Raw genomic sequence first — 21,046 nt, 5'->3', positions numbered from 1 at the left:
GGCATGGGGCCTTCCTGCAGTGACTGAGGTAGCCTGCGTCTGTTAACTGCCATCTCACCAGCCCAGGACCGTCTCGTGCACCCCCCTCCCCTCAGCCCGCTCCCCCTCCCGCCCGCCCCCTCCCCAACGCCCCCAGAGTTCCCCGCGTCTCCCCTGCGCGGTGGCGCCATTGTCAAGATGGCCGCAGCCGGGAGGCTCTGCAGAGGCGCCGTCATCGCAACCTTGGGAGCAGCCGAGGCCGCCCTCCTGGCGGCTGCCCAGGGGGCCTCCCACTGGGGCCTGACGAAGCAGAGACCAGGCACCGGAGCAGGAGGCGGGAAGCACTGGAGAGGCGGGGGGGCGGGGGGGGGGGCATGACGGGAGCCTGGGGGCAGCACCGTGGTGAGGCTACAGCGGGCCAGGGGCGGTTTGGGGGTCAGAGCTGGTCTCCCAGGGCTCAGGGGCTGGGGGTGGCTGTGGTCGGCCAGGGGCGGTGCTTTGGGAGTAGTTCAGGTCCCTGCTATGGGCTTTTTGGGTTTAGAAGGTATTTTCTAATTGGGGTGTTTTTGTGAGCCCCATTGTTTTAAAAAGCAAAGGTTACACATTCCTAATTTCTAACAGTCTCTTACAAATTTATCAGAAAAGGATGAACATATCAATGAAAAAAAGAAACTTGGCAGAAGGAAACCTACCAGTAAAGAAGAATTTGCCCTAACCACTAAATCCCAAAGAATGCATGAAAGATCCAAGTACAAGTGAAAGCCAAAATGAGGTAACATTATTTTACTTACCGAATGGAAGTAAAGAAAAATCAATGATCATTGGAGATGTTGTGAATACAGTAAAAAAGATGTTCCCAGGTACATTGGTCTGTGATACATGCTTTTGGTAGTGCCATGAGGGAAAGCAGCTGAGTGCATGAATCAAGTAGTTTTACTACCTCTTCTAATGAAAAATGTCCTCACAGATACATCCCTAAATATTCCATGTCGCTGTTCATTTCAGTATAGCTTTAGATTAGCACAAAAGGATTGGAAACCTAAATACAAACTAGGGAGGAAATCTGTATATGTTTTCTTAAGATGGAATGTTATGAAAGTATATTCAAAAGAGATGTCTTTCTCAAACTGTTTTAACAAGAACATACACATAGTTATAATATTTAGGTAAATTTTGTGCCATATAGAGACTAATTCAAATTATAAATCTTAGATGTTTTCAATGTCATATATAGTAAACACTATGTCTACATGTAAATATATCTTATTTATTAATCAAAATATATTGAAAATAAGAAACTAAATATTCATGGTAGATGTATTCAGTGATGGAATGTGGGTTGCATTTAGTTTCTGCTTTTTCTTTCATAGATATCTTAAAGTATCTGTAGTGCTCATAGAATGCATTTATGGAGTGAAAAACATCTATCTTTAGAAACATAATCCAATAAAATTGGGGTTAATTTTAACCCCAAACTACCACACTACCCTGGCTTGAATTATTTTTCTTTGCATAAGAAATATCAGAAACCCATTGTACTTTTTTTTCTACCAAATAAACATTTTTTGCTTTAGTCTCACACATAAGGTAAAATTTTAAAATATTAATTACCATCTATTTTCAGCACCCTTCAGTAATGATGTTCCTTTGTTCTTCCTCATGCAAAAACATTAAAAAAATTTTTTTATTAATTTTTAAATTTTTAAAAAAATATGACAAGAAAGAAATGCAAAAATTCTTAACATAGGATCAATCCGTTCTACATATATAGTTAGTAATTCACAATATCATCATATAGTTGCATATTCATCATCACGATCATTTCTTAGAACATTTGCATCAGTTCGGAAAAAGAAATAAAAAGACAACAGAAAAAGAAAATGAAAACAGAAAAAAAAAATTATATATGCCATACCCCTTACCACTCTCTTTCATTGATCACTAGCATTTCAAACTAAATTTATTTTAACATTTGTTCCCCCTGTTATTTATTTTTATTCCATATGTTCTACTCATCTGTTGACAAGGTAGATAAAAGGAGCATCAGACACAAGGTTTTCACAATCACACAGTCACATTGTGAAAGCTATATCATTATACAATCACCATCAAGAAACATGGCTACTGGAATACAGCTCTACATTTTCAGGCAGTTCCCTCCAGCCTCTCCATAACATCTTGAATAACAAGGTGATATCTACATAATGCATAAGAAAAAACCTCCAGGATAACCTCTCGACTCTGTTTGGAATCTCAGCCATTGACACTTTGTCTCATTTCACTTTTCCCCCTTTTGATTGAGAAGGTTTTCTCAATCCCTTGATGCTGAGTCTCAGCTCATTGTAGGGTTTGTCTTCAATCCCTTGATGCTGAGTCTCAACTCATTCTAGGATTTCTGTCCCACATTGCCACGAAAGTCCACATCCCTGGAAGTCATGTCCCATGTAGACAGGGGGAGAGTGGTGAGTTTGCTTGTCGTGTTGGCTGGAGAGAGAGGCCACATCTGAGCAACAAAAGAGGTTCTCTTGGGGGTACTCATAGGCCTAATTTTAAGTAGGCTTGACCTGTCCTTTTTTGGGTTAAGTTTCATATGAACAAACCCCAAGACTGGGGGCTCAGCCTATAGCTTTGGTTGTTCACACTGCTTGTGAGAATATCAAGAATTCAACTTGGGGAGGTTGAATTTTCCCCTATTCTCACCATTTCCCGAAGGGGACTTTGCAAATAATTTTTTATTCAGTGATCAAATCACTTTGGGATTTATTGGGGCATCCCTCTGGACAAACCAACAAAATCTCATGTCCTACTCAAGGTTCCATGTACTTATGGTGTTCAATTAAGATATCTATATAAGTTATATTAGGAAATGCACTAATCAAAATATGAATATTGTACCAAATAAACATTTTTTCTTTAGTCTCACTCATAAGTTGAAATTTAAAAATATTAATTACCATCTATTTTCAGTACCCTGCAGTAATGACATTCCTTTGTTCTTCCTCATGGAAAAACAGTTTTAAAATTCGTACATTTAGTCATTATCATTATACACTCTAGGCATTCCAAGATTATACCATCTAATCTTTATCATCTATCTTTCTTTCTGATTTCTTTTGTGCCCCCAGCCTTCCTCCCTCCATCATTCTCACATTCAGCTTCATTCACTGTTTTAACATAATTGTATTACAGTTAGGTAGTATTGTGCTGTACATTTCTGAGTTTTTACATTCAGTCCTGTTACACAATCTGTATCCCTTCAGCTCCAATTACCCAATATCTTACCCTATTTCTACCTCCTGATGGTCTCTGTTACCAGTGAAATTTTCCAAGTTTATTCACTTATGTCAGTTCATATCAGTAAGACCATAGAGTATTTGTCCTTTTGTTTCTGGCTAATCTTCCTCAGCATAATGTCCTCAAGGTCCATCCATGTTGTTACATAATTTATAAATTTATTCTGTCTTACGGCTGCATAATATTCCTTCATATGTATATACCACAGTTTGTTTAGCCACTCATCTGTTGATGGACATTTTGACTGTTTCCATCTCTTCACAATTGTAAATAATGCTGCTATAAACATTGGTGTGCAAATGTCTGTTTGTGTCCTTGCCCTCACATCCTCTGAGTAGGTACCTAACAATGGTATTGCCAGTTCATATGGCAATTCTATATTTAGCTTTTTGAGAAATTGCCAAACTGCCTTCCACAGCAGTTGTACCATTTTACATTCCCATGAAGACTGGGTAAGTGTGCCTCTTTCTCCACATCCTCTCCAGCATTTGTCATTTTCTGTTTTATTCATAATGGCCCTTCTGGTGTGTGTGAGATGATATCTGATTGTGGTTTTGATTTGCATTTCCCTAATAGCCAGGGAAGTTGAGCATCTCTTCATGTGCCTTTTGGCCATTTGTATTTCCTTTTCTGAGAAGTGTCTGTTCAAGTCTTTTGGCCATTTTGTAATTGGGTTGGCTGTCTTTTTGTTGTTGAGTTGAACAATCTCTTTATAAATTCTGGATACTAGACCTTTATCTGATATGTCATTTCCAAATATTGTTCCCCATTGTGTAGGCTGTCTTTTTATTTCTTGATGAAAATCTTTGATGTGCAAAAGAGTTTAATTTTGAGGAGTTCCCATTTCTTTCTTTCTTTCTTCAATGCTCTTGCTTTGGGTGTAAGGTCTAGGAAACTGCCTCCTAGTATAAGATTTATAAGATACTTCCCTACATTTTCTTCTGACAATTTTATGGTCTTAGATCTGATGTTTAGGTTTTTGATCCATTTATGAGTTAATTTTTTTATAGGGTGTGAGATGTGGGTCCTCTTTCTTTTGCCTATGGATATCCAGTTCTCTAGGCATCATTTATTTATTTTTAAATGTTTTTTATTTTAAAATGTAACATATATACAAAGCAAAGAAAAAGAAAGCAATAATTTTTAAGGCACATGTTCTAGTTTGCTAGCTGCCAGAATGCAACACACCAGAGATGGATTGGCTTTTAATGAAAGGGGATTTATTTTGTTAGTTCTTCAGAGGAAAGGCAACTAACTTTCCACTGAAGTTCTTTCTTATGTGGGAAGGCACAGGCTGGTCTCTGCTGGCCTTCTCTCCAGGCTCCTGGGTTCCAACAACTTTCCCAGGGGTGACTCCTTTCTGCATCTCCAAAGGCCTAGGCTGAGCTGCGAGTGCTGAGATGAAGAATCCGGAGCTGCTTAGGTTGTGCTACATTGAGCTCTCTCATTTAAGCACCAGCCAATTAAGTCAAACATCATTCATTGCAGCAGGCACGCCTCCTAGCTGACTGCAGATGTAATCAGCAACAGATGAGGTTCACGTACCATTGGCTCATGTCCACAGCAACAGAACTAGGTGCCATCACCTGGCCAAGTTGACAACTGAATCTAACTACCACAGCACACTTCAGCAAGCAGTCACACTACAGATCCCAGAGTAGGCACCTTTTATTGTAGAAACTGTTCTGTCCCGGGTGAGTTGACTTGACTGCCTTATCAAAGATCAATTGTCCATAGATGAGAGGGTCTATATCTGAACGCTGTATTCTATTCCATTGGTCAGTATATCTATCTTTATGCCTGTACCATGCTGTTTTCACCATCTTGGTCATAATATGTAGCTTCATAATATGACTTAAAGTCAGATAGTGTGAGCCCTCCAACTTCATTTTTTTTCTCTCAGGATACTTTTAGCTATTCGGGGCACCCTGCCCTTCCAGATAAATTTGGTTATTGTTTTTTCTATTACTGAAAAGTAAGTTGTTGGAATTTTAATTGGTATTGCATTGAAGCTATAAATCAATTTAGGTAGAATTGACATCTTAACTATACTTAGTCTTCCAATCCATGAACACGGTATGCCCTTCCATCTATTTAGGTCTTCTGTGATTTCTTTTAACTATTTCTTATAGTTTTCTTTGTCTCTTTAGTTAAGTTTATTCCTAAACATTTTCTTCTTTTGGTTGCAATTGTAAATGGAATTCTTTTCTTGATTTCCCCCTCAGATTGTTCATTACTAGTGTATAGAAACACTACAGATTTTTGAGTATTGATCTTGTAACCTACCACTTTGCTGTATTCATTTATTAGTTCTAGTAGTTTTGCTGTGGATTTTTCGGGATTTTCAACATATAGTATCATATCATCTGCAAACAATGATAGTTTTACTTCTTCCTTTCCAATTTTGATGCCTTGTATTTCTTTTTCTCCTCTAATTGCTCTGGCTAGAACTTCCAACACAATATTGAATAACAGTGGTAATAGTGGACATCCTTGTCTTGTTCCTGATCTTAGGGGAAAAGTTTTCAGTTTTTCCCCATTGAGGATGATGTTAGCTGTGGGTTTTTCATCTATTCCCTTTATCATTTTGAGGAAGTTCCCTTCTATTCCTATCCTTCGAGGTGTTTTCAACAGGAAAGGATGTTGAATTTTGTCATATGCCTTTTCTGCATCAATCGAGATGATCATGTGGTTTTTGTGCTTTGATTTGTTGATATGGTGTATTAGGGTTCTCTAGAGAAACTGAATCAACAGGGAACACTCGCAAATACAAAATTTATAAATGTGTCTCACATGACTGCAGGAATGCAGAGTCCAAAATCTGCTGGGCAGGCTGTGAAGCTGATGATCTGGTGGAGGGTCTGGATGAACTCCACAGGAGAGGCTCACCAGCCGAAACAGGAATGGAACCTATCTCTTCTGAATCCTCCTTAAAAGGCTTCCCTTGATTAGATTAAGCATCACTCATTATAGAAGACACTCCCCTTTGGCTCATTACAAATGGAATCAGCTGTGGATGCAGCTGACATGATCATGATCTAATTCTATGAAATGTCCTCATTGCAACAGACAGGCCAGCACTTGCTCAACCAGACAAACAGGTACCACAACTTGGCCAAGTTGACACATGTCCCTGAGCATAACAGTCCACCCCTTGTCAACTTGGCAGCTATATATATCACCTTAAACCATGCCTAATTTCCAAATGAAAATAATAAAACACACATTTTTTTCTTTTACCTGACAATACTCAACTGTCCTGCAAATACTGGAAACACATTAAATCTCTCCAGAATAGGGCACAAATCCTTGGGCAACATTCATACTTAAAGTTGATATCTTACAACTTAAATAGTATAACATGAACAAAACAGCACTACAGTCCTTGTTTCTGTAACTGATCACATGGCCAAAGTTCATATTTATCACTACCTTCTTCCACTACCCATTCCATGTTCCCTTTACCCTCAGCAAGCACTTCAGCTGGCCGTGGTTCTTTGCCTGGTGTGGTGACCCAAACCTTCATTCCTGAAGTTTCAGAGCCATTGGTAGTCCTGCCTGGATTGCGTTGTTGCAGTTTTCCATTGATTTTAATCACAGGGCATGGTAGTACTAAAAGACGCCCTAGGGGATCTCCTATATTCCAAGAAAACTCTTCTTTACCTCCATTATGTAGTTGCAGTCCTAATTCTTCTGATAGTCACGGTCAATCACCCCAGACAATAATGTAATCCCCTTCTTGACTTATTGATCCAGTGGCATAAGTAGCCCAAAGTGACCAGGTGGCAGTCTTAACTTCCAGTTCAGTGGAATCGTTGTTTCTCCTGAAGGAAGCACTTCCTGTTTTGGAACTAAAACCTGTAGACCAGCAGAGCTCAGGGTCACAGGGACAGGAAGCAAACATTTTCCTAGTGGATCACTAGGAGTAATAGTGAGTGGTACCACACCCATTTCCACCCCTTGGTTCCTGGACCCATGGATCTTGGCTATGGTAGAAACATCACCATACAATGGAAGTTGATTCAGAGCATATACAGCTTCCTGGAGAACATTACCCCAGCCTTTCAAGTTTTTGTCACCTAGTTGGCACCGTAATTGAGTTTTCAAAAGGCCATTCCATTGTTCTATCAATCCAGCAGCTTCTGGATGATGGGGAACATGGTAAGACCAGAGAATTCCATGAGAATGTGCCCATTCCCACACTTCATTTGCTGTGAAGTGTGTTCCTTGATCCAAAGCAATGCTATGTTGAATACCATGACGATGGAGAAGGCATTCTGTAAACCCATGGATGGTAATTTTGGCAGAAGCATTGCATGCAGGGAAAACTAACCCATATCCAGAGTATGTGTCTATTCCAGTTAGAACAAATCACTGCCCCTTCCATGAAGGGAGTAGTCCATGTAGTAGACCATGTAGCTGGCTGGTCACCTCGGAGAATGGTGCCATATCGGGGGCTGAGTGTGGGTTTCTGCTGCTGGTAGATTGGGCACTCAGCAGTGGCTGTAGCCAGCTCAGCCTTAGTGAGTGGAAGTCCATGTTGCTGAGCCCATGCATAACCTCCATCCCTGCCACCATGACCACTTTGTTCATGAGCCCATTGGGCAATGACAGGAGTTGCTGGGGAAAAAGGCTGACTGGTATCCACAGAACGGGTCACCTTATCCACTTGATTATTAAAATCTTCCTCTGCTGAAGTCACCCTCAGTGTGCATTCACATGGGACACACATATATTCATGTTTTTAGCCCACTCAGAAATGTCTATCCACATACTTCTTCCCAAGACATCTTTGTCATCAATTTTCCAATTATGGTCTTTCCAGGTCCCTGACCATCCAGCCAAACCATTAGCAACAGCCCATGAGTCAGTATACAAATGCACCTCTGTCCAGTTCTCCTTCCAAGCAAAATGAACAATCAGATGCACTGCTCGAAGTTCTGCCCACTGGGTGGATTTCCCCTCACCACTGTCCTTCAAGGACACCCCAGAAATGGGTTGTAATGCTGCAGCTGTCCACTTTCAGGTTGTACCTGCATATTGTGCTGAACCAGCTGTAAACCAGGCCCGAGTTTTCTCTTCCTCAGTCAATTCACTGTAAGGAACTCCTCAAGAGGCCATAGCTCTGGTCTGGGAAAGAGAAGGTAATGTGACAAGAGTGGAGACCATGGGCATTTGGGTCACTTCTTCATGTAACTTACTTGTGCCTTCAGGAACTGCTCTGGCCCTATCTCAGACTTACCATTTCCATTTTACAATAGAGTGCTGCTGTGCATGCCCAACTTTATGGCTTGGTGGGTCAGACAACACCCACTTCATGATAGGCAACTCAGGTCTCCTGGTAACTTGGTGGCCCATGGTTAAGTGCTCAGTCTCTACTAAGGCCCAGTAGCAGGCCAAAAGCTGTTTCTCAAAAGGAGAGTAGTTATCTGCAGCAGATGGTAATGCTTTACCCCAAAATCCTAAGGGTCTGCACTGTGATTCTCCTATAGGGGCCTGCCAAAGGCTCCAGACAGCATCCCTATTTGCCACTGATACTTCCAGCACCATTGGATCTGCTGGATCATAGGGCCCAAGTGGCAGAGCAGTTTGAACAGCAGCCTGGACCTGTCACGGAGCCTCCTCTTGTTCAGGTCCCCACTCAAAATTAGCAGGTTTTCTGGTCACTCGATAAGTGTGCCGGAGTAGCACACCCAAATGAGGAATATGTTGTCGCCCAAATCCAATAAGACCAACTAGGCATTGTGCCTCTTTTTTGGTCATACAAGGGGCCAGATGCAGCAACTTATTCTTCACCTTAGAAGGGATATCTCAACATGCCCCACACCACTGGACACCTAGAAATTTCACTGAGGTGGAAGGCCCTTGTATTTTTGTTGGATTTATCTCCCATCCTCTGACACACAAATACCTTAGCAGTAAATCTAAATCTAGAGTAGTTGCTACTTCTTGCTTACTAGGTCCAATCAACATGATATCATCGATATAATGAACCAGTGTGATGTCTTGTGGGAGGCAGAAATGATCAAGGTCTCTGCAGACAAGATTATGACATAGGGCTGGAGAGTTGATATATCCCTGAGGTAGGACAGTGAAAGTATATTGCTGACCTTGTCAGCTGAAAGCAAATTGTTTCTGGTGGTCCTTACAAATAGTTATTTAGAAAAATGCATTTGCCAGATCAATAGCTGCATACCAGGTACCAGGGGAAGTATTGATTTGCTCAAGCAATGATACCACATCTGGAACAGCAGCTGCGATTGGGGTTACCACCTGGTTGAGCTTACAATAATCCACTGTCATCCTCCAAGACCTGTCTGTTTTCTACACAGGCCAAATAGAAGAGTTGAATGGGGATGTGGTGAGAATCACCACCCCTGCATCCTTCAAGTCCTTAAGAGTGGCGGTAATCTCTGCAATCCCTCCAGGAATCTGGTATTGCTTCTGATTTACTATTTTGCTCAGTAGGGGCAGTTCTAGTGGCTTCCACTTGGCCTTTCCCAACATAATAGCCCTCACTGTATGAGTTACAGAGCCAGTGTGGGGATTCTGCCAGTTTCTCAGTATGTCTATACCAATTATACATTCTGGAACTGGGGAAATAACTACAGGATGGGTCCGGGGGTCCACTGGACCCACTGTGAGATGGACCTGAGCTAAAACTCCATTGATCATCTGGCCTCCATAAGCCCCCACTCTGACTGGTGGTCCAGAGTGACGTTTTGGGTCCCCTGGAATTAATGTCACTTCTGAACCAGTGTATAATAATCCCCCAAATATCTGATCATTTCCTTTTTCCCAATGCATAGTTACCCTGGTAAAAGGCCATCAGTCACCTTGGGGAAGGCTTGGAGGAAGATTAACAGTATAAATTTGTGGCACTGTAACAGGGTTCTCCCCCAAAGGGACCTGGCCTCCCCTTCATTCAAGGGGCTCTGGATCTGTAAACTGTTTCAAGTCTGAAAATTTATTAAGGGGCCGTGACTCTGTGTTTTTGTAATTCAGGTTAGACTTCTGTTCACTTGACCTAGAACTCTTTTGTTTATACAGCTCGAACAGTAATTTAGTAGACTGCCCTTCTATTGTATTTCTAGGTACCCCATGATTTACTAGCCAATGCCACAAATCTCTGTGTGTCATATAATTTTGACTCCTGCTTTGAGTTTGCTGCCTATTATAATAGTCAAGTCTACCCTGTCTTTGGCAATTAAGTGCTGCCACCTGGCTTCTGCCAACTTGGGATCTTGTCATCCCCATTGTGTTTAAGGATTCCAGCTCAGTGACAGCAGTTCCTACAGTAATATCTGACCTACAGAGAAGTGCAACCACAGAGCTCTTTAGGGATGATGTTGCTAGTCTCACAAATTTATTTCTTACTGTTCTGGTAAAAGGTGCATCCTCTGGACATTCCTGGAGTATAAGAGCAGGCTTTGCATGAGAAATCCACTCTAACATTCCAATCTCTTCAAGCCTCTGGATCCCCTCATCTACATTATACCAGGGCAGTTCTGGCATTTCACCCTCAGGCAGTGCTGGCCACCTTTTGATCCATGTTTCAACCAACCATCCAAACAAACTGTTAATACCTTTTCTAACCACTTGAGCTATAACACTGAAAGCAGAATCTCTGCTTAGTCGTCCCATATCAATAAATTCAGCCTGATCCAGTCTTATATTCCTCCCACTGTTATCCCACACCCTTAAAATCCATTGCCACACATATTCCCCTGATTTCTGTCTATACAATTTGGAAAACTCGCACAGTTCTTTTGGAGTATAAAGTACCTCCTAAAGTGTGATACTTTGTACCTCACCTTTAGGGGCCTGTTGGGACTTTAGTCTAGTCATAGGTCTGGAAGAAATGAGGGGTGGTAGGGGTGGCTCATGAAAAGAATTAGAAATATCTTCCAGCTTCTGGTTTTGTTGATTTTCTCAACAGTTTTCATATTCTCAATTTCATTTATATCTGCTCTAATCTTCATTAGTTCTTTCCTTTTGGTTGGTTTGGGGTAAGCTTGCTGTTCTTTCTCTACTTCTTCCAAGTGGACAGTTAATTCCTGAATTTTTGCCCTTTCTTCTTTTTTGATATAGGCATTTAGGGCAATAAATTTCCCTCTTAGCACTGCCTTTGCTGCGTCCCATAAGTTTTGATATGTTGTGTTTTCATTTTCATTTGCTTCAGGGCCTTTGTTTGCAGTTTCATCTGGTGAAACAGGATTAATCACTCTAGGGCTAATCCCTTCAGGAGGAGGTTGGGTGACCAACTCCTCAAGGCAGGCTGGAGGTGGGACGGTTATGTCCTCAGGGCAAACTATTACAGGGTTATCTAGAGAAGGCTCAGCATGATCTAGGGTTTCAACCTCACCCCTGACATCATTATCAATCCATATGTCACCATCCCATTTTCCAGGGTCCCATTCCTTTCCAATCAGTGCCCTCACTTTAATGGCAGACACCATGCAACATTGAGACTTCAGTTTATGTTGTAAAGTTGCTACTCTAACAATAAGATTTTGAGTCTGATTTTCAGATATCTCAAGTCTACGGCTGCAGGAAATAAGATTTTCCTTCAGGATACTCATAAAAACGTCTACACCTTTCAGACAGGGTGCTTAAGCATCCCTTTCACCCCTTAATGTAGCCAGTGTATCTAACAACAACAAACCAACATCTCTATGCCTCTTATTTCCACAAACTCTGTAAAGGTGTCAAAAACATTATCCCCCAGAGTCTGGCTTCATACAAAAGAAGCATTAGGAGAATCAAATGGTGCTATTTTGAATATCTCTTTTGCCAACTCACTCCATGGTTTGGGAATGTCATTCTGATTATGGGAATCAGAGTTCTTAGTGTCTCTGAGTCCAGTCAGAGTAGAAAACCATTCATAAAAGCTCATTTTTAAGATTCTGTTTCTTAAGAACCACTCCTGGTACCAAGATGTATTAGTTTAGGGTTCTCTAGAGAAACAGAATCAACAGGGAACACTCGCAAATATAAAATTTATAAACGTGTCTCACGTGACTGCGGGAATGCAGAGTCCAAAATCTGCTGGGCAGGTTGTGAAGCTGATGATCTGATGGAGGGTCTGGATTAACTCCACAGGAGAGGCTCACCAGCTGAAGCAGGAATGGAACCTGTCTCTTCTGAATCCTCCTTAAAAGGCTTCCTGTGATTAGATTAAGCATCACTCATTGTAGAAGACACTCCCCTTTGGCTGATTACAAATGGAATCAGCTGTGGATGCAGTTGATGTGATCATGATCTAATTCTATGAAATGTCCTCATTGCAACAGACAGGCCAGCACTTGCCCAACCAGACAAACAGGTACCACAACTTGGCCAAGTTGACACATGTCCCTGACCATGACATATGTTGTATTAAATGAATTTATTTTCTTATATTGAACCATCCTTGCATATCTGGGATGAATCCTACTTGGTCATGATGTATAATTCTGAATGTGTTGCTGGATTCAATTTGCTGGAATTTTGTTGAGGATTTTTGCATCTATATTCATTACAGAGATTGGTCTGTAGTTTTCTTGTTTTGTGATATCTTTGTCTGGCTTTGGTATGAGGGTGATGTTGACTTCATAGAATGAGTTAGGTAGCTTTCCCTCCTCGTCCATTTTTTTGAAGTGTTTGAGCAGGACTGGTACTAATTCTTTCTGGAATGTTTGGTAGAATTCACCTGTGAAGCCATCTGGTCCTGGACTTTTCTTTTTGGGGGGCTTCTTCATGACTGATTTAATTTCTTTACTTGTGGTTGGTGTTGAGATCGTCTGTGTCTTCTTGAGTCAAAGTTGGTTGTTCATGCCTTTCTGGGAAGTTGTCCATTTCACCTACATTGTCATATTTATTAGCATAAAGTTGTTCATAGTATCCTGTCATGACTTCCTTTATTTCTGTGGGGTCAGTGGTTATGTCTCCTCTTCCATTTCTGATCTTATTTATTTGCAACCTCTCCCTTCTTCTTTTTGTCAATCTTGCTAAGTGTCCATCAATCTTATTGATTTTCTCATAGAACCAGCTTCTGGTTTTGTTGATTTTCTCAACAGTTTTCATATTCTCAATTTCATTTATTTCTGCTCTAATCTTCATTAGTTCTTTCCTTTTGGTTGGTTTGGGGTAAGCTTGCTGTTCTTTCTCTACTTCTTCCAAGTGGAGAGTTAATTCCTGAATTTTTGCCCTTTCTTCTTTTTGATATAGGCATTTGGGGCAATAAATTTCCCTCTTAGCACTGCCTTTGCTGCGTCCCATAAGTTTTGATATGTTGTGTTTTCATTTTCATTTGCCTCAAGATGTTTACTGATTTCTCTTATAATTTCTCCCTTGACCCACTGGTTGTTTGTTGTTGTGTTGTTGAGCCTCCACATATTTGTGAATTTTCTAGCACTGTGTCTATTATTGATTTCCAACTTGATTCATTTTTTATCTGAGAAAGTGATTTGTATGATTTCAATTTTTTTAAATGTATTGAGACTTGCTTTGTGACCCAGCATATCATCTATCCTTGAGAATGATCCATGAGCACTTGAGAAAATGGTGTATCCTGCTGTTGTGGGGTGTAATGTTCTATAAATGTCTGTTAAGTCTAGTTCATTATTGTATTATTCAAATTATCTGTTTCTTTACTGATCCTCTGTCTAGATGTTCTGTCCACTGATGAGAGTGTGGAATTGGAGTCTCCAACTATTATGGTAGATGTACCTATTTCTCTTTTCAGTGTTTCCAGTGTTTGCCTCATGCATTTTGGAGCATTCTGGCTTGGTACATAATAATTTATGCTTGTTATGTGTTCTTGTTGAATTGTTCCTTTTATTAATACATAGTGTCTGAAACCCGTTGTACTTTTAAGACAAAAACAGACGTACAACCTAAATCTTTTTACCCAAACTCTTTAATTTAGTCTAATATTGCATTATGAGCAGGGCTGTGTAAGCGAATTAAGTCAATGTGTCTGTAGAAGCTGAAAAAAAGGAACAAGTGATATAGTCTGACAGAGTCAGAATAAACACTGTTTCTTAATTCAGCATACCTTGCATTGAAAAAGATGAAATCAGTTCAGGAGCATAGTCTTGGGAAGTTTGAACAGAGAAGCTGCATTCATCTGATGCACTTGCATTCCCCAGTCACACCAACAAGTTATCACTGACACGCACTTACTACAAGAGATGTTTTGTTCTTCCTCTTCATTAGAAATGAAATGACTCTCCTCTGGTTCTTGCATCCTGGATTATCTTCAAATATAATACCCTGTGCTTTTTTTCCTTTGTAAAGCTTTTCATCAGAAATTGTTGAATTCCTATCTTTTTTATTTGCTCATTTATTTACTGCTATTTCTGTCCTCTAGGTCCCATGAGATCTATAATAGGAGAAATTTGATTTTACTTGTTGACCGTAAATGCCAAGATCACAGCATAATGCTTGGCCTATAGAAGACATTGAATAAATAAGAAGGAACTTGCTATTGAATGCAGATACTACCAAGTAATGTTCTTCCTATTTTGCTAGTTCTAATACTTTCAAATTTACTTTTCACAATCTATGAATCTCATTGCTTTTACCTACAACATAATTTGTGCCTACCATTTTGTTTATTCTCTCTAAACTTTTTGGCAATCTCTGAAGACAGAAAATTACTATTCTATGAAAATCTTCCCTGAAACCAATGTCCCAATGAAATATTTAACAAAAGCCTTTGTGTCACATCTTGCCCCTGTTCAGAAAGCAAAGCCATAAATAATTATAGATTTCAGGTTTTTGACACTTTATTTTCATTTCAAATTTTTAAATATGGTGTTTGGTTGATTTTTTATTATTCCCAATTGATTATTGAGGATAGCAATCATGGATATTTGAAGGGCACAAATTAAATAACAAGTCTGATGTTTCTGTTCTACTAGTTGTAGTAGGGATTACTGTCCTGTGATAAAATGTAGTAGGCCTGATTATATGGTTATGGCCTCAACAGTAGTGGGAATTATAACCATTTTGCAGATGAAAAAAATGATTCAGAGGTTATAAGTTATTGAAAAAAAAGTAATTTAAATTAACTTATGTAAAAAAAGAACAAGGATCCAATCTAGGTTTGCATCACTTAAAAGTCAGTGTGTCTCTTATGGCAGAGTGCTTCTTCAGGCACTCAATGAATGATACTTGTGCAGGGTCTCAGTTTTGAGACTGGGTCATTAGCCACTTGAGAGCAGGAGGCCTTGCATGTGAGATTATCTCCATCATCGATGTTCCTATTAACATCAAAAAAAATTGCAAAATAATACCCTTTTACTCTTGGGGACTATATATTTGAAAATTGAAACTTGAGTTTTGCATTATTTATACATATTTTACATTGATGTATCATTTGTGACTGAAACAGCGTACTAGAAAAAGTATTCAAGTGATCTAATGTAATCAGGAGGCTGTGACTGCAGGTGTTGTGATTACAGATTTTTAAGATGGATTCCAAGGCTTAGTATCTTACTAATGTCTATTTGGTGTAAATCATAGAACATTCAAAAAGAAGATTATATCACATTGGCTTAATGTAAGGGAAAATGTCCACATGTTCTGTACCTGGAAAATAATATTGTCCTCTCTAAACAAATTGTGGTAGATCCTTTCTCCAAAATCAGTTTACAGAATATTACTTGCATAGACTGGAACCTCTCTGCCCCCATGTGCTTCTTCCTTAGTGATCATTCTTTCTTGGAGCTCTGTTTCTCCACAACCACCAGGCTGCAGATGCTGTCAGGTTTGTGGTGGCCACACAAGACCATCATCTACAAAGATTGTTTAGTCCAACTCTGTGTATTTCTCTGTCTGTGCCACACAGAAGGTGTTTTGCTGGTGGTGATGGCCTCTGACTGCTGTGTAGCTGTCTGCCAGCCACTATTCTGCCTTGCCATCATGCACCCTCTTTTGTGTAGGAGGTCTGTACTCAGTCCAGTCTCTGGCCTGGTAGAATCACTGATTAATCCCCCATCACTCTCCAGCTTCCCTTCTGTGTCCTCCACCATGTGGATGACTCTGTGAGTGCCTGTGCTCGCACCTGTGCCCTGCAGAGACACTTCCTGCAATGAGTGGCAGAGAACCATCTCTGAGGTCCTTTTCACCATTGTGCCACTGGACTTCATTCTGACTGCTGTGGCTACATAGCTCATGCCATTGGGAGGATGAAGTCAGAGGTTAGAAGGCAGAAAGCCATTGCAATCTGCTCTTGGTGGTGTGGTTTTTCCTTTTCTTTTTTATATACGCAGGCACTGGGACGTAAACTCAAGTATCTGGCATGGCAGGTGCAAAACTGCCTACTGAACCACTGTGGCCCTGCTGTGGGTTTTTGGTTTTAGTGTTTGGAGGATTATGTGAGGTTGTAGGGGGTGAATCTGTGGGGTGGGTGAGTGCTACAGGTTTAGAAAATCAGTATTTAGTAAGATCTGCAGAGACAATGTTGGGAGGTCTGTGACAGCCACTGAGGGGACAGGGTTAAGAAAGAATGGGGTCTTTGTGGGCAGTCAAGAGATTGGGGAGGTCAGTGGTGGTCCGTGAGTGTGATGCTTGGGATTCAGAGATTATGGTGTCTATGGTGGTTGGAGGCTGGATTGTCAGAGAGGGGCAGAGTTGGGGGCTGCAGCGTTAGGGGATTGGTAGTATCTGTGGGGTCTGAGATGGAGGCTGAGGTTCAGGAATGGTGATGTTTGTGGAAGTCTGGTTTGTCATGTCTCTGAGAGTAAGTAATTAGTGTATTATGATGAGTCATGAGGACAGTGGGTGTTAGTAGGGTGGGTCGGTTTGAATTTGTGGGCCTAAGGAAAGCCATGTCCTTGAATCCTCATTTAGTGTTGCTGGGTGGGAGTTTTTAAATTGTTCTCATGTGGATGTGACTCACCAAATTGTGCGTATTAACTTTTGATTAGAGGGAGATGTGACTCCACCCATTCCCGGTGTACCTTTCTTGGAATCCTTTAGAGGCAGAGAAAGTTGGGATTCCACGGGAGCAGAGCCAGATGGGTGATGAGAACCATGAAGCAGAGTGCCCATGCCACCAGGGACCTTTGGAGGTGAAGAAGGATTATGTCCCTGAGGGAGCTTCATGAAATAAGAAGCCTGGACAGAAAGCTCACAGACATCACCATGTTCACCATTTGCATTTCCAGTTGAGAGAGAAACCCTGAACTTCATGGGCCTTTCTTGAGTGAAGCTAACCTCTTGTTGGTGTCTTAATTTGGATATTTTTGTGGAATAGCTTTAATTGGAAATTTTTCATAGTTTGAACAGTAAATGTGTGACATATTAAATTCCCCTTTTTCAAAGTCTTTATGTTTCTGGTATATTGCTTTCCTGCAGCTGGCAGACTAGAACATGGGGAGACAGTGGCTGTTGGGGTACATGTGGGGTCAATGTTCAGATCTCCCTGTGGATCACAGTTCATCTCTTTGTGGTCTGGGGAGAAACGGTGATGCTAGGTTTGTGCAAATCAATGATTAGATGGTATCCAGAATCTTCATTGGGCTTTCGGCGATAGGATGATAAAGCTCCTCTACAGTTCTCTGACTAAGCACCTGAGAGTTGAGTGTTTCTGGTGATGAGAGCTTTAGAGGTTGAGCATTCTGTAGGGGTCAGTGACCACTAGAGATGATCTTTGGAGAATGTTGATTGGAAACTTGTAGGGTTTGGTAGTTGGGGGTGTTGGTGAAAATTAGTGATTGAGGGGTGGATAATGTCAGTGACTGGAGACCTGTAGGCAGAGACAGTCTTTAAGTTTCATTTTTTATGGCAGGCAGTGTGTCAGGTGTTGGGATATAGCAGGGACCAGCAGGAGTGTCTCCCTTCATGTCCTAAGATCTGAGAAGTAGGCAAGAGATCATAAAAGTAGAAACAAACAATTCCAATTACTAATAGGTGCTATGAGGGAATTGAAAGAGGTTCACGTGAGAGAAAGTGCCTGAGGGCAGAGTGTGTGTGGCTTTAGCTAGGTTACCCTGGAAATGCGTTTCTGAGGAATTGACAGTTCAGACATAAATAATGTCATGGATTCAGCCAGGCAAAGGGCTGAACAAAGGGTTCCAGGAGAGGGAGCATCAGCTGCAAAGATATTTGACAGCAGTGAACTTGGTGTGCTCAAAAAGAGAAATAAGACCAGTGTGGAGCATGGTCAGGGAGGAAGTAGAACGATGTGAAATCACAATGGTAGGAAAGGACCAGATGCTGTAGGATCTTGGCTATAGTAAGGAGCTTGGGTATTATTCTGGTTGCAGTGAGAACCCATTGAGGGTTTTAAGCAGGAAGGTGATCTCCACTAATTGCTACTTTGAAAAGCTCACCATGACTACACCATGGAAGGTGAACTGCAGGGGCAAGAGTAGGTAGTTGGGAGTTCATTTAGGAATGTTTTGCAGTAGTCGAATCCTGAGAGGATGTTCCCTTAGACTAGGCATCATCATCTTAGATGAGGATTGTAGGACTGAAATGACAAGATGTCAGATTCTGAGCAAATCTGGGGTGGATCAGTTCATCCAGTTTGATAAATTGCTATGAAGGAGATGATGTTCTCAAGACCACATGCTCAGGTCTTCTGGCTCCTCATCACAACCCATCACTTAAGCATTTGACTGATGTCCTTTTTGGCCTCAGAGTGACACCTGGATTTCATTGAACAGGTTGGGTCTCAAAACAAGGAAAAGGATTTTAGAGTGTCTGAGAAGGCATGAGGCACTGGGCAGGACAGGCTCATCCACAGATTCATGGGTGGCTGTAGCTAATTATGGAGCCAGAGTAGGTCAGAGAACAGAGTGGCCCAGTGGTCACCACAACATGGTTTTGCCCCTTTTGGAGACAGTAGAGGGTCATTGTGAAGACACAGTGCTGGTATCAGTACCTCATGTGCCAATCCCAGCTTTTGTCTGTCTTAGACAAATTGCTTAGTTGCCCTCTGCCTCTAATACCTCTTCTGTAGAATGGAAGCTAATGTAAGTGTCAGCATCCTTGGGTAGCCAGGAGAATAGATGCAATGCAATTCCTCAGTGTCCCAGGCATTCACTTTGTCTTCCAGGCCTGTGGGTATGCAGCTCCTCGTCCTCACTGACATCCAGGCTTGAACTACATGTCTTTTCTGAAAGTGACTCATATTGTGATTCTGGAGGGACCTGTTGAAGAGGGCAGATTGTTGGGGGGCAAAGAGATGCCCGAGGTGAGATGGGAGGAGCTGGCAGAGACTGGTGCAGTATGTCCACGTCTGTCTCTGATACTCTCCTCCTTGGTGGTCTTTGTCCCTGAGTCCCTTGAAGAGTGTAGAAGCTTTGCAGGCTGAGGATCAGAGGGAAAGAACTCTGCCCACAGAGGGGTGATTTGTAAGACAGATGGTGCAGTTCTTATAGAAGATGGGGAAAAATGATTTGAAAAAATCCCTTTCATTCCACGGAGGTACCCCTCATGCCCTGAAGAAGCTCTCGTTGCCCACAGCAACTGCCCCTAGCCTTGTTTCCTTTCTGGTGAGCTGATCAGGCCTTCTCCACCATTAGCCCAGGTAAACAGTTGTGACTCTCTGGATTTTGTTTCCTAAGTTCTCCCTTATCTTCCAGCAGGATTTGGGTGATGTGGGCAGGGTAAGTGGGAGTCTGTCTTTCAGAAAATAGGTCTGAGGCCTAGAGAGGATAAGGACTTGGAGAATGGGCCACAAACAGAGGCAGGGCCAGTAAATCCATCCAGGAATTGTGGTATAGCAGGCTCTCGGCTGGAGCAGAATGTGGAACCGAGGGTCAAAGAGGAAGTAAGTGCTCATTTAAGGGGACACAGGCCATGGAGGGCAAAGAAATTCATTTTCCATAGCACACTTTCTAACTGACCCTGATGTCCCGGCCTCAGAGTCACCCTCTCTGGGCCCAGCTGCACATCCATAGTTTAGTGGAGATGCATCAGCATTGTAGGGAGTAAGATGGTAAGCACAAGTGGCACTCACGGTAGGAGGGGAGGGAAGTCAATGACCACCTTGTCAGAACACGCCTTGGCACTACAACCCTTCCTCTTAGCTTCCTGGGGAGAATTCCATGTGCAGGGACTGTCCCAGGTGAGAGTGAGGTGGGGTGGAGGGAATTGAGATCAAATTCGAGTTGCTGGAAGAGATGTGTTTGTACCCAGCTCTGATAATAGTTAGATGACTGGGTTGGATTAGAGGTGGGGAGAGGCTGCACCAGGAGCCCAGACCTAGACTCGGGTCCCTAGACTGCCCAGCGTCCCCTTCCTGTCATCCTCAGCCTCCTGTCATCTCTCTGTCCCAGGAACACAGAGTCATGGCCCCAAACAAATTGTTCCCATCAACCTGCAGGAATCTCAACATTGTGCCAGATGAGCAATTTGAGACCTCGTCCACGTCCCAGGAGGGCAACAGCAAGGCAAAGAGGTAAGTCCAGGACAGGAATTGGGTAACAGCAAGGGCACCATCTTCCTGTGGTTGTGGCCAGCTTCCCTGCCACCATGGCCCCTTGTTCATCATCAGACTTGTTTCCTAGGGACAGCTGAGGTACACACACTCCAACATGTGGGTTGCCTCTGGGAGGACATCTGGTGTGAGGGCTCTGATTACAGCACCGTGGCCACCCTGTCATGTAGTAGCCACTGCCTTGGTACCTGGGTCCTCTCCTTCTATTAGCCAACAACAACTTTAAGAACTGAAAGAACAAGGCTAGGATAAAATGCTGCTGGGGGTACAGGCTACAGTGGGAAAGGTTTGGTTGCTTGGGAGCTCAGCCCTGTCCCCAGGAGTCAGACAGCGTGT

General features: G+C 42.0%; 1 protein-coding gene across 9 annotated transcripts in view; it reads left to right on the top strand.

The window, feature by feature from the left end:
* The first annotated feature begins 352 nt into the window (after window positions 1-352).
* The window catches only part of LOC143669319 (alpha-1-acid glycoprotein 1-like), a 41,853-nt gene continuing 21,159 nt past the window's right edge, over window positions 353-21,046 (top strand). Inside the window, exons 1-4 of one of the 9 annotated variants that reach the window (XM_077144086.1) lie at window positions 464-751; window positions 14,627-14,763; window positions 19,325-19,462; window positions 20,597-20,671. In XM_077144086.1, coding sequence (XP_077000201.1) covers window positions 20,617-20,671 — 55 coding nt within the window. In that variant the 5' untranslated portion in view covers window positions 464-751; window positions 14,627-14,763; window positions 19,325-19,462; window positions 20,597-20,616. Of the gene's footprint in view, window positions 382-463; window positions 752-14,626; window positions 14,764-16,958; window positions 19,242-19,324; window positions 19,463-19,695; window positions 19,799-20,549; window positions 20,672-21,046 lie in introns of those variants that run through there. The other 8 variants (XM_077144052.1, XM_077144035.1, XM_077144066.1 and 5 more) reach the window with 8 other exon arrangements.

Source organism: Tamandua tetradactyla, chromosome 2 (assembly GCF_023851605.1).
Source record: "Tamandua tetradactyla isolate mTamTet1 chromosome 2, mTamTet1.pri, whole genome shotgun sequence".
Taxonomy (NCBI): Eukaryota; Metazoa; Chordata; class Mammalia; order Pilosa; family Myrmecophagidae; genus Tamandua; species Tamandua tetradactyla.
The sequence above is the reverse complement of the archived record's forward strand: the minus strand, read 5'-3'. Positions and strand labels throughout refer to the sequence as shown.